Genomic DNA, 15,252 nt, shown 5'->3' with positions numbered 1-15,252 from the left:
GTCAATTGCCCTTTTGAGTCTTTTGTCCATTTGCAGATAGTTGCTGCTTTACCCTGATGCTTTTTGCTTTTGCAAATGTGTTTCATCTTCACAGAAATTCCTGGAAAGGATTCTGACACAAGGTTCTAAACTACAGGTTTCTGATAAACTTTCATATTGTAAAACTGAACAGGGTAAGAAATTACAGAATTCTAACAGAAACTGAGCTCATAAATCGGCTAACAGGAGATTAAGCTCAATAATCAATTATACAGGACTGTGTGAACTGATGAGGAAGATTATAATTTTTTATGACTTTTGTTTGAAATATTGTTGAGTTTTGATGTTTTGTTTGTTTTCTCAGAATTAAGGAAATCTTTTTCTCTTTTCTCTTATGCTATGACTTATAGCAATTGGTGAAATTATACCTTTATGAGCAAAACTGAAACATTTATCTTTTTCTCCCTACCTGAGCCCTCCAGAATTTGGAAACTCTTTGTGAGTGAGTATGGTTATTTCATGGCAATATTTCATGGCAATATTTGCATAAGTTCAATAAGAACCTGTTCTCCTTATAACAGGACACATTGGTTATGTTACCAAGGCTTTGACTGGAATGTCATATTTGAGAGAAACAGAGACTCAGATATGACCAGACAGCTTTTCAGGAACAAAGATTGGACTTTCTGGAAATAAAGCCACTTGGAAATATGGGCCTGGTACCTTGTTTACAGAGATTCTGGCAATCTTACCCAGTAAGTAAGGAAGCTTGCTTATCTGGCAGGTGCAAGGAACCTCAGAATATTTTGGGGGACCTCGAGAAGAGAGAAATCCGCCCAAATCTGTAGGTACCGCAGGCAAAATCTGACGGAAAGTCCTTGGCTTGGCTTTTCTGGCCTTGAGAGGCCTTTACAGTTCAATCTGAGATTCCTCATAAGAAAATTACAACAAAGCAGATTTTTAAAAGCCTGTATAATCAATTGCTATTCTTGCTGCACTTATGTAAATAATTGAACCAAGTTTTATTAAAACTACACTTATTTTGCAAACCACTTTATCTTAATTTGGCTATCTTTTGTAAAAATGAGGGTGATTTTAGAGAGAAAAATTATGTTTCAGTAGAAGCTATAGTACACATTCATGGATATTAGATTCTAGATTTTCTCTTCTACAAGATTCATCTATTACTGATCATAATGTCTCCTTGTGGCCATCCATCTCTGATACCTGGGAGTTCCCTGGCCACAATCAAACCTTTTCCTTCAACACTACTGCCCAAATACTAACTAGATTTGCCTTGTCACAGGTGGCTCATAAACAATGAGTTCCTAAGGTAAAGTCTCTTATCATAGCCTTAAGAAATACTGATTGGTTTGGGACTGACTGGGATATGACCCAGCATATGTTGGTTAGCCCCTAATGGCACTCAGTGGCTATATGGCTCCAACTTATGGCCTTGGCTGCCACCTGGATGGATTGGACGATGCACCCTGGGCTTCATCTGGATGCAAGGTAGAACTACATTTACTATATCTCCTCCTGCTAACCTACCCAACCTGCAACAGTGCTGGACCTACTCTGCCTTCCACTGGTATGACCACCTTGCCTCAATTTTCCTTCCCCAATTAGGAATCAAAAGTGTCATCTGGCACATGGAAGCTCTAAACAAATTTACTATGAAGGCATTAAATGATACACAACATAGCCTTTCACTGCTCGATTTAGAAGTATCCCAAATGCGTAAGGCAGTCCTCCAAAACCGAATGGCACTGGATGTCTTGACAGCAGCACAGGCGGGCATTTGCGCCATTATAAAAACTGAATGTTGTGTTTATATTCCTGACTACCATCAAAATATCTCTGGCTTCCTATCTGATATGAGCCACCAAATTAAATTCGTGTCTGACCCTACCCTCTCTCTAAATGATTGGTTGAACTCTTGGTCAGGTCCAGGTTTCTGGACTACTACCAAAACCTTATTCATTGGGTTAATCATATTGCTTGTATTTCTTATTATAATTTGTCCATTTCATTGTTTGTCTTCCGCATGTCAACAAAGTTTCACCTCCTGGACCACCTCTCGTCAAATGATTCTCTTGTCTCCAGAGGCTCTGTACACCTTGTCAGCCTTGGACTCCAGAGGTGCAGCCTTCTGGTCCACTGAACCTCCACCTGTACCTATGGCCCCATTTAGGGACAGCTCTACGACCTTGTACAGCCGGAAGTAGTTATAGAAGACTGACCATCGTCCGTATCCCCAAAGATTTTGGGGCCAAGCGGGTTCAGGGGGATTTATGATGAGGATTTTAGGCTGGGTAATTTTAAAAACTGCAGATGAGAAGGAGGCTCTGAGGAGTGGAATTTGCTTGCCCTTTGATGAGAGACATTTGCATTTGTGAAGGAAGTCTCCACCTGTGGGGGTTGTCTCCCTCTCTGCACCAGGAGGAAGGCGGGATGGCCTTATCTCTGGAAACTCTTAATGGGGAAGGCAAGGACTTAACTTGTTTACTGTCTGGCAACCTCATGTAACTGACCCCACCCCCCCCCAACATCCTCCTTTGTCTTTAGCTGAAGATAATATTTAAGCGGTGCCTTCTGCCATTTACTTGACCTGGTTTGATTCCTATGTAAAAGTTATAAGACCACCCAATAACCAGACCCTACTGGCACTGATACCATTTTAACAACTCTTTTTACATGTTCTTTCCTCTGTCTTGTAAAGAGATAACTCACATATCTATGCCTTAAATTTAGCCCTACCCTCAACCCATGTTGGCAGCAGCTCTTTACTGCCCATGGGTCCTGTCCTCATGCTATTCCACACTATTCTCTAAATAAAAGAGCACTACTTCCAGACCTTGAGAGTCCAAGAAATCTTTCTTTTGACTCCTCGGCTCACCGACCCCGCATCACTGTGACCACTCAGGTGGACTTGGCTCCCACATCACACCTCCTGCTCCTGCCACCAGCCGGGAGGGTGGTGCAGGGTGCCAGGGTGCATCTCTGGCTTTGGGTTGTGCCCACCTTCCATGTTCCATGCCACTGGCCTGAGTGCTTACTGTCATTCATTCATTCATTTTATTCATTCCTGGTTCCAGGCTCAGAGGGATCACATGGCATCCGGGAAAGGAAGAGCCAACCCTGCCAGGACTGAGGAAACTCACCCCGGGGAAAACCGTGGGGACCATGTGGGGACTTCAGTGTGGCCCCAGAGGGCTCGAGGACCCTCTCCCCTCCCTGTGTCACCCCCGTGGTCGAATCCAGGTCATCTCACAAAGCCACCCAAACACCCAGTGCAGTGGCTAGAGAGTGACTTGTGAAAGGCCAGTCTGATCACATCTGCGTGTCACCAACTAGTTACCCCAAAGAACTCAAGGGTGGGTTTGGATATTTCAACTTTTTCCAAATTGTTCTTTTTCCCTTTGTTATGTTAAGGAGATGCCATCACCAACCACCCTGAACCAGACCAGCCCTCACCACAAGAGCTACGCCTGTGACCTTTGCCTTATTTTTAATGCTAAAATCTCTCCAGGAGGGGCTTAAGCCCTATCACTGTACCCTGCAGTGTGTGTGGAAGCATTTTCCAACTCTGCCTGTGCAAGAGGATACCCACCTCTCCCTTTTGAATATCCATTCCCCATCTGAAATAAATGTCCCTGCTTCCCTTTGTTCAGGGATGCCGTGACTCTGGAAACAATTCCTCATGATATCGACACAAATAATCCATAACCAATCTATAAGTCAAAATTGGGGTCAGTTTATTATGAGCCAAATCTGAGGACCATATTGCCCGGGAGAGTCCTTCCACTAAGGAACAGAGCACTCCAAAGAAGTGGGGTGTACAGAGTGGTTATATACCCTCAAAGAGGATGTTTCACATATGATTGAAATGTTCCTTTTACAACATCACGAGACTGCTCTGTCAGCACAGCGACTGATGGACACAGCAGGTAGTGGGTCTGCTGTCTCAGTGGACACAGCAGGGTGGCAGGTCTGTTGTCTCGAGCTACACTGCATGGTCACAGGTGAGCACAGCAATCAGTTCCTAGCCTAGGGAGAGATGCAGATCCTTAAGGAAATGCTAATGTGGGGAAGTTGCACCTTTATCTTAAGGCCATTTGTTCTTGTCTTTGGGACATAGCAAATGCTTAAAGCAGATATACAATGCATGCTCAACGGCCACATCAGGCTCTTTTGGAAAAAAAAATGAGGTTAGCCCAAATCAGCTTTACACCAAATGGCTTCCTCAAATACCCCAATATGTCCTATCACTTGCCATTTTTATCAATGGTCTCCTATTTGCCGCAAATATACTTCACTTTGTGAGAAAAGTACTTCTGATGGAGCATCTGATTTAACTCGCCAGGAGGGAGCCCACTTTGGTTTTGGTAACATGGGCCCCTAAACTCTTTAGATCTCCTGCTGCTCCTGGGACAAGCCCTCAAGAGCCTCCATAATGTGCAAGCCTGGTCCCTCTCTCCCCTTAGCTCCTCAGCCCAGCCCCACGGGTCCCCTGTCTGCGGGGCCCTGACTCTCGGCAGGGCCTTTGCACAGGTTGTTCTTCCCACCGGAACCCCTCCCGTTAATAGCTGTTCTGGCTGGTTCAGCACCAGCCTCCCTGCCCCACCTGTCTCCCTCTTTTGGGGTGTTTCATTTCCATTTGTAATTCTGGGGTGTGCCTCTCCAACAAGGTAGGCAGCTCCTCAAGGATGGGTCCTGTGTCTGTTGTGTTCACACAGGACTCTCAGCTCCCAGCACAGCAGCTGGCCCAGGCCTCCAGCTACTTGGGGGGCCTCAGGAACAGGGGAGCCAAGCCGAGGGTATGAAGTCTGGGTTCAGGCTGGAGGGTGGAGAGCACTAGGCAACCATGGCAGCCCCAGATGGAGACTCAGTCTCCAACTGTCCTTGCTAGGCAGCTCCAAGTGTGGCCCTTGTCACAGTCTCAACCCCCGGCAGTGGGGAGGAGGAGGGGAGGGGGCAGACAGACCCCAGTGTCATGCCACTGTCTGACTTTCGATGGTGCACGAGGCCAGGGTTCCTCTGGGCTGGTCCTTGACCCCTTCCTCTCTGGGACCATCAGTGGACAAGGATCCGAAGCGCGGAGGGAACAGCTACTTCCATCTGCTGAGGCTCTTGGGGACTGACATGCAAAGACCTGCGAATAGCGCCCACTGCGGTGGAGCTGCCCTCTCTTTCTATCCTGTAGCCTGGCCTCATCTCCCCTTCCTGGGGCCGAGCTACTGTGTGCAGGTGTTAAGGAAAACATTACTCTGACACTTGTTAAGATGGTAAGGAAAACTTTATTCAAGACTATTTCAACAGGTGCCAAGATTATTGCAATAGGGAAGAGATCCGGCTCAACCCGAAATACAGCAAAGACAGCTGGGGATTTATAGCCCAAAGCAGAGGGAGGGGTCAGTGGATGGAAAATTACCAAGAGGAGACCACAAGGGTAGGGGGATTCCTGCTGAAGGAAGGCCAAGGTAATCAGATATTGAGAGTGGGGGATGCGGAATTTGATCAGATATCAAGGGCAGGAGATTCCCTCTAAACTGACGTCACAGGATCAGGCAGGCCAAAGACAGGGGCAAGGACCAGGGCTGGTGGAAAAGAGGGCTCAGAGGAGCCTGCCCAGAGTTTGGTCAAGGACTCTTTATCAAGGAACCACCCTGGGAGAGGCCCCTCCTTGGACCTGACTCTAAGGGCCCCCAAGGGGCAGCATGCCCTCTCCTCCAGGTGTCGGCACATCCCACTCACAGCACTTGGACCAGTCCTCTCGGGTTGGTCACACAAGCCTTCTTTCTGGCAGTTTTTTCCATGACTCCACCTACTTCTACATTTTGCTGTACAGCAGCCCCTCCCAATTTTCAGCAGCACTGGACCCTGCCTCCCACCCAGACGAGGAAGGCATGGCACTAGTGATGAGGATTTTTAAGCTGGTTAATTTTAAAACTGCAGTTGAGAAGCAGGCTCCGAGGAGTGGAATTTGCTTGCCCCTTTGTTCGGAAACATTTACATTTCTAAGGGAAACCTCTATCTGTAAAGATGCCTCCCTCTCTGTGCCAGGAAGAAGGGGGATGGCCTTATCTCTAGAAACTCTTAATCAATGCCAGAGGCAAGAACTTAAGTTGTTTACTGTCTGGCAACCTCATGTAACTGACCCTCCCCCCCAAATCCTCCTTTGTCTTTAGCTGAGGATAATACCTAAGCGGTGACTTCTGCCATTTACTCAATCCGGTTTGATTCTTATCTAAAAGTCGTGGGACCGCCCAATGGCCAGACCCTACGGGCACTGATACCATTTTAACTTTTTTACATATTCTTTTCTTTGTCTTGTAAAGAGATAACTCACATACCTATGCCTTAAATTTAGCTCTAACCCTCAACTTGGGGCAGCAGCAGCTCTGACTGCCCATGGGTATTGTCCCCATTCTATTCCATACTATTCTCTAAATAAAAGAGCACTACTGCCAGATCTTAAGAGTCTAAGAAATCCTTCTTTTGACTCCTCGGCTCACTGACCCCGCATCACTAGCACTCCGTGGCGAGAACCCCCGCCTCCTGTCCCCACGAGCCAGCAGGAGGGTCAGCCGTGACAAATAAAAATGGCAAGCAATAGGATATATTGGAGTATATGAGGAAGCCATTTGGTATAAACCTAATTCGGCCTGACTTTGTTTTTTCCAAAAGGGCCTGACTGTGGCCGTTGAGCATGCATTGTATATACATTTCCATAGCAAGAACAAAGGCCCTTGAGATAAAGGTGCAACTTCCCTCCCCCTCCCAATATCAGCATTTCCTTAAAGATTAAGCATCTTTCCTTAGGGTAGGAACTGATTGCAGCGCTCAGCTGTGACCACCCAGCTTTGAGACAGCAGACTGCCACCCTGCTGTGTTCACTGAGACAGCAAACCTACCTGCTATTTCCATCAATTGCTGTGCCGACAGAGCAGTCTCAGGACTATTGTAAAACGGTGGCAAATAAAAATGGCAAGTAATAGGATATATTGGAGTATATGAAGAAGCCATTTTGTGTAAACCTAATTCAGCCTGACCTTGACTTTCCAAAAGGGCCTGACCGAGGCCATTGAGCGTGCATTGTATATCTGCTTTAGAGATTCCCTATGGCAAGAGCAAAAGGCCCTTGAGATAAAGGTGCAACTTCTCTCCCTCTCCCAACGTTGGCATCTCCTTAAAGATTAAGCATCTTTCTTTAGGCTGGGAACCCATTGCAGCGCTCATCTGTGACCGCCCAGCCCGAGGCAACACACCTGCCACCCCACGGCGTTCACTAAGACAGCAGACCTAGCTACCCTTTCCATCAATTGCTGTGCTGACAGAGCAGCCTCATGACTATTGTAAAAGGGACCATTTCAATCACATGTGAAACATACTCTTTGAGGATATATAACCACCCTGTGTACCCCCACTTCTTTGGAGTGCTCTGTTGCTTCGTGGAAAGACTCTCCCGGGTTATAATCCTAAGATTTAAGCTCAGAATAAACTCACCCAAATTTTCATTTATAGATTGGTTATGGATTATCTTCGTCGACAATGGACATTTCAATCCTATGTGAAACATCCTCTCTCGGGGTATATAACCACTGTGCACCCCACTTCTTCGGTGCCCTTTCTCCCTTCGGGAAGAAAGGCCCCGGGCCATGGTCCTCAGATTTCAGCTCAGAATAAACTCACCCAAATTTTCATTTATAGATTGGTTACAGATTATTTTCGTTGACAGCCGTCTGAATTTTCTTTTGTAGATTTTTGTGACTTATAGAAAGTATAATTGTGGATTCCAGGGAATGTATCCTCAAGGTTGGGATGAGGCTTTGGGCCAGGTTTACTTCTCCACGCCCACGAGGCCGAGGGTGGGGGACGCAGGCCCTGCCCTGCCGATCGATCGCCCGGGCAGCAGCATCCGGCCCGGCAGGAGAGGCCCGCGGGACAGGAGGTCTGGACCGCCGCCGCGCAAGCGGAAGACAAGACTGAGGCTGGAAGGTGACGAAGCTGGCTGGAGGTCACGCCGCTTGTACTGACGACCTCGGGGTTCAAAGACTCAAGCGCTTCCCGGTAGAGCGAGAGGCCAGGACGTGGCGGATCCAGGCCGCCCCCGCGACGCATGCGCAATACGAGCCCAGCGCTGCCCCGTCCGAGACGCGAGTTGGGCCTGGGGCGCAGGCCGGAGCTGACTCTGTGAAGCTACGTCAAAAGCTTGCGACTTGGAGGCTGTGGAGTTACTCCCCGGAGGTCTCGTGAGCGTGAGGGGCAGAGTAAGGGGCGGGGACAATGCAGGACCCTCCTGGGAGCCTCAGAAGGACCGAGCGAGCGTAGCTCCCGACGACGCAAAAGGCAGGCCGGGCCGTGCTCAGAACTGTCGTAAAAGGGGGCGTGGCAGGCGCGCTCGGGATGACGTAAGGAGCGGGGCGCACCGCGCTCAGGACTGAGGAGGGGCGTGCGTGTTGCTGCCGGCAGCGGCTGGCGGGGCTCGGGCGCCATGGAGCGCTACGCGGGCGCCCTGGAGGAGGCGGTGGACGGGGCCCGGCAGCAGGAGCGGCACTACCAGTTGCTGTCGGCGCTGCAGAGCCTGGTCAAGGAGCTGCCCAGGTGCGCGGCCGCGGGGCGGGCGGGCGGGCGGGCGGCCGAGGCGGCCTGGTCCCGCCCGCGCTCACCGCGCGCCTTGCCGCAGCTCCTTCCAGCAGCGCCTGTCCTACACCACGCTCAGCGACCTGGCCCTGGCGCTCCTCGACGGCACGGTGTTCGAGATCGTGCAGGGACTGCTGGAGATCCAGCACCTCACCGAGAAGAGCCTGTACAACCAGCGCCTGCGGCTGCAGAACGAGCACCGAGGTGCGCGGGGCGGCGGGGCGGCGCGCCCTCCTCCTCCGGGAGCTCGGCCTGCCCAGGGAGCTCTCCGTCTCTGTGCAAGCTGAGCCCTTCCCTGGGGGTCGCTCGGAAGAAGCCCCTAAAATTGGCCAGATCAAGGGCGCAGAGCCTTTGCCAGCGCTTTTTTGGTGACAGATGAGTCAAGCCAATTTTGTCAGTTGCACGGTCCCCTTTGAGCATAACATCCAGAAGCTCCTTGCTCGGGTTTCCTCGTGTCCCTACTCTCTTCCCAGCAGGACGGCCCAAGGCCTCGGTGCTTGGTCGGCCCACGGGCAGATCCTCGTGGCGGCCGTCCGCGTAGTGGTTGTCAGCCCCCAGTGATGCCCCTCAGTGTTGACAGCTCTGCAGCTCCGTTTACGGTCAGTGCCCTCCAGCGGCGCAGAGCCGCACACCACCTGTGCGTCGAATTCCCACGCACTGTGCCCTCCGGTACCTGAAAACTTCCCCCCTGGAGCCACACGCTTGGCCACAGCCTCATGAGCCTTGGCCCCTCCCAGACGTTCCACTCTGGGGCTCCGGAGCTCCCTCTTGCAGGGTATGCTGAGCAGCTTTCCCAGCTTTGTTATTTTTCCCCAACTCATTTATAAAAAAAAGTTCGAACATTTAGAAAAGTTGGAAGAATAGTATAATGAATACCCGTATGCTCTCCAGCTAGATCCGATAATTAACATTTTGTCAACCCCTAAATATGTGCAACACCAAAGGGTTTCACCTGGAGTCTTCAGCATTCCTCTAGACCAGGATTTTCAACCGCAGCACTGTTGACATTGGTGGCTAGACCAGTCTTGATGGTGAAGTAGCATCCTGTGAATTGCAGTACGTTTAGCAACATCCCTGGTTTCTACCCATTAGATGACAGAGGCACCCTCCCCCAGTCGTGACAACCAAAAATGTCTGCAGACATCCTTGGGGGCCAGCCTTGGCACAGGATTGAGAACCAGCTCTTGACAACAAGAACACTGTCTTACATAACCACAGTGGACAACTTCCTGAGGGATTAATTATTCCAGGAATCTTCTGACATTCAGTCCACAGTGGAATTACTTCACGTGTCTCAAATTGTCTTCACTTTATAAGGGTCCAGTGTACGTTACAGTTATGCATTGCATTTGGTTACTTTGGTCTCTATTTCTGGAAAAGTCGCCATCATTTATTGTGGCGTTGACTTTTTCAGAAGTTCAGGGCATTCTACCTGTAGGAAGTCCCCACTCTGAATTGGTCGGATTGCTTCCTCATGCTGTCATTTAACCTGTTTCTCTACCCTCGGTGTTTCCTGTAAACTGAACAGCACATAGAGGCCTAATAATACACAGGTGAAACGTTTGTGGCAAAAATTCCTCCTAGTGATGCCAAGTCCCTTCCCTAAGGGGGCTGGCGATGTGCGTTTGCCCCAGGATTAGTGCTTCTACCAGAAACGGATGTTGTGTTTTGTCAAATCTTTTCTCTGCACCTATTGAGATGATCACGTGGATTTTTGGTTACTGTGGTGAATTGCACTGACTTGTTTAATTCCTGGGATAAACTGTATTCCTGGGAGGCATCTTCCTTGGTCATGATGTATTATCCTTTTTCTCTATGTTGGACTGAATTTGTATAATCTTGTTAAGAATTTTTGCATCTGTGTTCAACATGGACATTGGTCTGTAGTTTTCCTGTAATATCTTTGTCTGCTTTGGGTATTAGGGTAATGCTCGCTTCATGGGGTGAGTTGGGAAGTGTTCTCTTCAGTTTTTCAGAAGAGTTTGTGTAGAATTAGTCTTACTTCCACCCTGAGTGGGTGGTGTCTTTGCAAACATTTTTATTGAGCTATCGGCTGCATACAAAGTACACAGCTCATTGGTTTTTTCTTTTAAAGATTGTATTTTTTTTTCCTTTTTCTCCCCAAAGCCCCCCAGTACATAGTTGTATATTCTTCGTTGTGGGTCCTTCTAGTTGTGGCATGTGGGACGCTGCCTCAGCGAGGTTTGATGAGCGGTGCCATGTCCGCGCCCAGGATTCGAACCAACGAAACACTGGGCCTCCTGCAGCGGAGCGCGCGAACTGAACCACTCGGCCACGGGGCCAGCCCCCCCAGCTCATTGTTTTTAATGCTCAATTGTTCCACAGTGGCTGTTGGGAGAACTTCAGGCTGGCTCCTGTGCCCTTTTCATGTGTCCCCATCGTTCTTTGAGCACTTCCTGGCTTTCTGATACAGGAGGGTGTTCAGGCTCATCTTTTCTTGTTCTTTCCCTGCTTCAGTCCCTCTCCTGTCAGCCCCCCGCCTCCAGCTTCCCCACGCCAACAACCTCTTGTTGGGCCAGACCTTCTCTTTTTGCCACCATAAAGCTCTCCCACTCCTGCCTTTGACTGAGGCTCTGCCGAATGCGGGTGGCAGGTTCAGGCAGATTTTGGTGCTGCCAGCCATGGGTGAGCAGCCTGTGACTTTCTGCTTTTCCTTCCCTCTGACTTAGCAGGTGGTGCCTGGCAGCCGTTGCTTTCCTCCCTCCTCACTGAGCCAGGCCCCTCCCACCTGAGCAGCGGGCGCAGGCCTCTGCTCCCCTCTGGTTGCTCGCCCAGTGGCATCTGAGAGTTGACCTGGGAATTGTAGCAACAGCTGATAGAGGAGTGGAGTGGATTCGTTTCCCTGCACTGAGCTGTCTTCTTGAATCGGCGCCACGTGGTGTAAACGTTCACCAGGGAGCCTCTTCCTTGTCCCTGTGTTTATGGAAATGTCTTGAGGGTGGCTCTTGGTTTCAGACTCATTTAATGTGATAAATGCCATAGCCGAGATGCTTACAAAATACCAGGGAACAGGAGATTGGGCAAGGCTGTGAGCGCAGCAGTGCCAGACTCCTGGCAGGGGACCTCAGGGCCTCCCTGAGAAGGGCTGTGATGTGAGGTGTCTGCCTCGGATGAGTATTGGGTCCGTGTTCCCTTACGGCTGGGGACCCCTCCATATGGTGATCTTGCCACTTGCTGGTCTAGGATTTGGCTGCGTAGTGAGTATTCTGTTTTGTGATTGGTTTCCTTCCATCCCATAATACCTCTCTCCTCTGTCCAGTCCTATCAGTCTGGACAATTTTGCACATGCTTGTATCCATGGTACAATTTAGTAGGGACCATGGGAGCTTTGCTCAGTGGCCATGGTGAGCCCCTCTCAGAGCACCAACAGACTCCTCAGCATATGGCTTCTGCTGGCTCATCACATCCTTGGCCTCCCAAGGTCTGTGCCCACCCTCCTCCCTCTGGGAGCTGTGTATGGGGCAGGGCGGCTCTGCCTACCCTGAGGGCCAGCACTGAGCAGGGAGTGACACTACCCCCACTGCTGGGCAGAGGCCACACCATGCTCAGGCACAGCGACCCCTGACCACTGCCTCCTTTTCCAGGCCTTTGCCTTTTGGTCTTCTGGACAGCACTAGATATCCTATGGATGCTGGGCAGGTTATACCCAGGATTGCTGGCCTGTGGCCATCTGAGCCCAGAAGCCTCCAGACCACAATTTCCCACCCCTATGCCAGCCTGCCCTGCCTCACCTCCTCTAGTGCCCTGTGCCTTCCAGAGTCCCCTGGAGCCTTGATGCTGGGAAGGGCCCTGCCCTGTGTGCAGGCAGGAATGAGTGGGCTGGGGGGCTAGGTGTCCCCCAGAGCTTCACCCAGCTTCCAGTGGGGGGCTTTAGGCAAGCTGGATCATCAAATGGGGCCTCATGTCTACACCTTTGGCCTAGCTGCCCTTTGATGGGACAGCTGGGGCAGCTGCTCAGGTGGGAGGTGTTCCTGGCCCCTCCCCGTCGTTCTCGGCCCCTCCCCGTCGTTCTCAGCCCCTCCTAGTGCTCTCTCTCTGTTCTCCTCCCCTCCTAGTGCTGAGGCAGGCGCTGCGGCAGAAGCACCAGGAAGCCCAGCAGGCCTGCCGGCCCCACAACTTGCCTGTGCTCCAGGCAGCTCAGCAGCGTGAGCTAGAGGTAGGAGCGTGGGCAGGGTGGGTACCACCTGGGCTCTGCTGCCTGGGCCGTGATGGAGGGGCTCAAGTGGCTTGGGAGCTGCTGGCTGCCCTGGGCCTCAGCCTGGGGTGGGCCACTGGAGGCCTGGTGCATCCCTGCATGTTCTCTTCACCATGGGAGGTTGGAGTGCGCGGGACAGAGGAGAGTGTGTGTGATCCCCTCGCTCCCCTCCACCTGCTCCTCAGGACTGCATTTCCTCGTGGGCTGGGCCTGCGCAGGGCAGTGCTCAGTGGGCGCTGTTGTGCCCCGTGGCCTCGGAGGAAGTGGTAGGCCAGGAAGGTGTGTTTGAGGCTTTGATGGGCAAGGGGCTGAGCCACCCTCACCGCGGCAGGCAGTGGAGCACCGAATTCGCGAGGAGCAACGGGCGATGGACCAAAAGATCGTCCTGGAGCTGGACCGGAAAGTGGCGGACCAGCAGAGCACACTGGAGAAGGCGGGGGTCACCGGCTTCTATGTGACCACCAACCCACAGGTCAGTGCCCCAGGCCTGCCCTGGCACAGCCTGGGAGAGCTGGTCTCCAAAAGCCCAACCCATCCGGCTGGTCTCTGGGGAGCCAGGCCTTGGCAGGGGCTGTGGCGTGGTGTGTTAGGCTCCAGGAAGGGCCTCGGTGCTGTGTTCAACACAGAGGCCAGTCTCACTGCCTCTGCCCACAGGAGGGTGAACTGCTGCTGGCAGGGGCATTGCCCACCTTCCCCAGACCTGCTGCGCCCTGCAGGGCCCTCATCTGCTCCCGCTGCGTACACCTCTGTGTGCGCTGAGCCCGGCGACTGCAGGCCCTGCTATGGGGTAGCGTCCCAGCTTCTGCCCCATTCTGGCAGGCCGTGGCCAGGCTTCACAGCAAGTCAGCCTCATGGGCTCACTGTCTCGTACCCTCTAGGCCCTGATATCGGCCTCTGGCCCTTGGGAAAAGGAGGCTTCTGCCTGTAGCCTTTGCCAGGGCAAAAGGGGACCAGTTGTACCTCTGGCCTCTCAGCGGCCCCTCTGCATCCCAGGAGCTGACGCTGCAGATGAACCTGTTGGAACTCATCCGGAAGCTGCAGCAGAGGGGCTGCCAGGCAGGGGGTGCAGCCCTGTGACCAGGTGGGGTCCCTGCAAATTACCCCACTGCCCATCATGGCTGGGAAGACTGCCCTGTCCCGCTGTCACCACAGCCAATAGCAAGCTGAGTGGAGCTCATCTTCCTGACATCTGACCACCACCGCCCCAGCTGCCTGCAGGACGGCTCGCCCTCTGAGGAGAGGCCAGGTGGACCCTGGCTGCACCTGCCACCCATCTTCGTCTGGGTTTGTTTTGTCCAAAGCTAGCATGGTGTGTGTGGTAAAGGGCAGAGGGGGCCCAGCCTGCCAGTTGTCTCCCCAGAGCTGGCTGAAGAGTGGGGCTGGAGGTCCTAGCACCTCACTGCACCAGGCACATCCCGCCCTCTGCCATGGCCAGGCTTCGTGCTTGTTCTGGTCTCACCCCCTTACCCCCTGACAGATGCAGCCTCCAAGTGGGAGAGGCTCCAAGGCTGAAGGCCTGTATGACCCAGAGAATAAAGACGCCTCAGGATGGCCTGCATGTGGCTCGTGTGAGAGCTCTGTGGTGCCTGCTGCGACCAGGGCCCAACTAGGGCCCTTGCCTGGCAGCTCTGTGGCCTGCAGAGGATGCTCCCAACCCCCATGTCACAGAGGCCCCTCCCTGGGGCACCCGCCCCCCCCCCCCCCCCCCCCCCACCGAGGGCTGCCCCATGCAGCTGCAGGCCCAGCCTTACCACCTTTTCCCCTGGGGGAAGCCCCAGGGTACTAGGACCATATCCAGTCAGCTCTGTGGGGCTGGAGGGCATCGAGGGCAGCCTGGGGGTGGGGGCAGCCGTGGGCCTGCTCCTGTCAGAGCAGCAGGGGCCTGGGGTGGCTCAGTGGAGTGGCTGGGGTGAAGGTATCAAGCAGCAGGAAGGGTCTGAGGGAGGGAGAAACCCAGCGTGGTGAGGCATCCAGCCCACCCTGGGAGCCAGCTGTCTGCATTGGTCTGAGCACATGGGTCCTGCTCTCGTCTGGGGGGGCGCGGGGGTGGCCAGCACCCTGCATGGCCAGGTCTGCCATACAGCCTGAAGGGAGGTATTGGTGGGTCCACCCTGCCCACAGTGGGCCTGGCTCCAGGGGCACATGACGCAGGAGAGGCAGAGCCTGAGGGGAGCTTCTCAGGCTGTCGGAGCTGTCTGTCTGCTGCCAACCCCCCATGAGGGAGAGTGCTGCAGGCGGCGAGTTGACGCCTCTTAGCTGCAGACAGTTTTATTTTTTTAAAGATTGGCACTTGAGCTAACATCTGTTGCCAATCCCTTTTTTCCTTTCTTTCTTCTCCCCAGTACATAGTTGTATATTCTAATTGTGAGTGCCCCTGGCTTTGCTATGTGGGACACCGCCTCAGCGTGGCC

General features: G+C 52.5%; 1 protein-coding gene across 4 annotated transcripts; it reads left to right on the top strand.

The window, feature by feature from the left end:
* Positions 1-7,880: 7,880 nt before the first annotated feature.
* On the top strand, positions 7,881-15,092 carry LOC106827533 (DiGeorge syndrome critical region gene 6 like). 4 transcript variants are annotated; one of them, XM_044775525.2, is made up of 5 exons: positions 7,881-8,586; positions 8,669-8,829; positions 12,702-12,802; positions 13,173-13,313; positions 13,835-15,092. In XM_044775525.2, exons 1-5 carry the CDS (start codon positions 8,477-8,479, stop codon positions 13,916-13,918), a joined length of 597 nt encoding a protein of 198 aa, XP_044631460.1. In that variant the 5' UTR covers positions 7,881-8,476; the 3' UTR covers positions 13,919-15,092. The 4 variants fall into 4 exon arrangements, with proteins under 4 accessions (XP_044631460.1, XP_044631459.1, XP_044631458.1 ...); XM_044775524.2 differs by having other exon boundaries at positions 8,350-8,586; positions 13,027-13,313; positions 13,720-14,398; XM_044775523.2 differs by having other exon boundaries at positions 8,353-8,586; positions 13,027-13,313.
* The last annotated feature ends 160 nt before the right edge of the window (positions 15,093-15,252 follow it).

This window comes from Equus asinus, chromosome 8 (genome assembly GCF_041296235.1).
Source record: "Equus asinus isolate D_3611 breed Donkey chromosome 8, EquAss-T2T_v2, whole genome shotgun sequence".
Lineage (NCBI taxonomy): Eukaryota > Metazoa > Chordata > Mammalia > Perissodactyla > Equidae > Equus > Equus asinus.
This window is presented reverse-complemented; position numbering and strand designations above follow the sequence as displayed.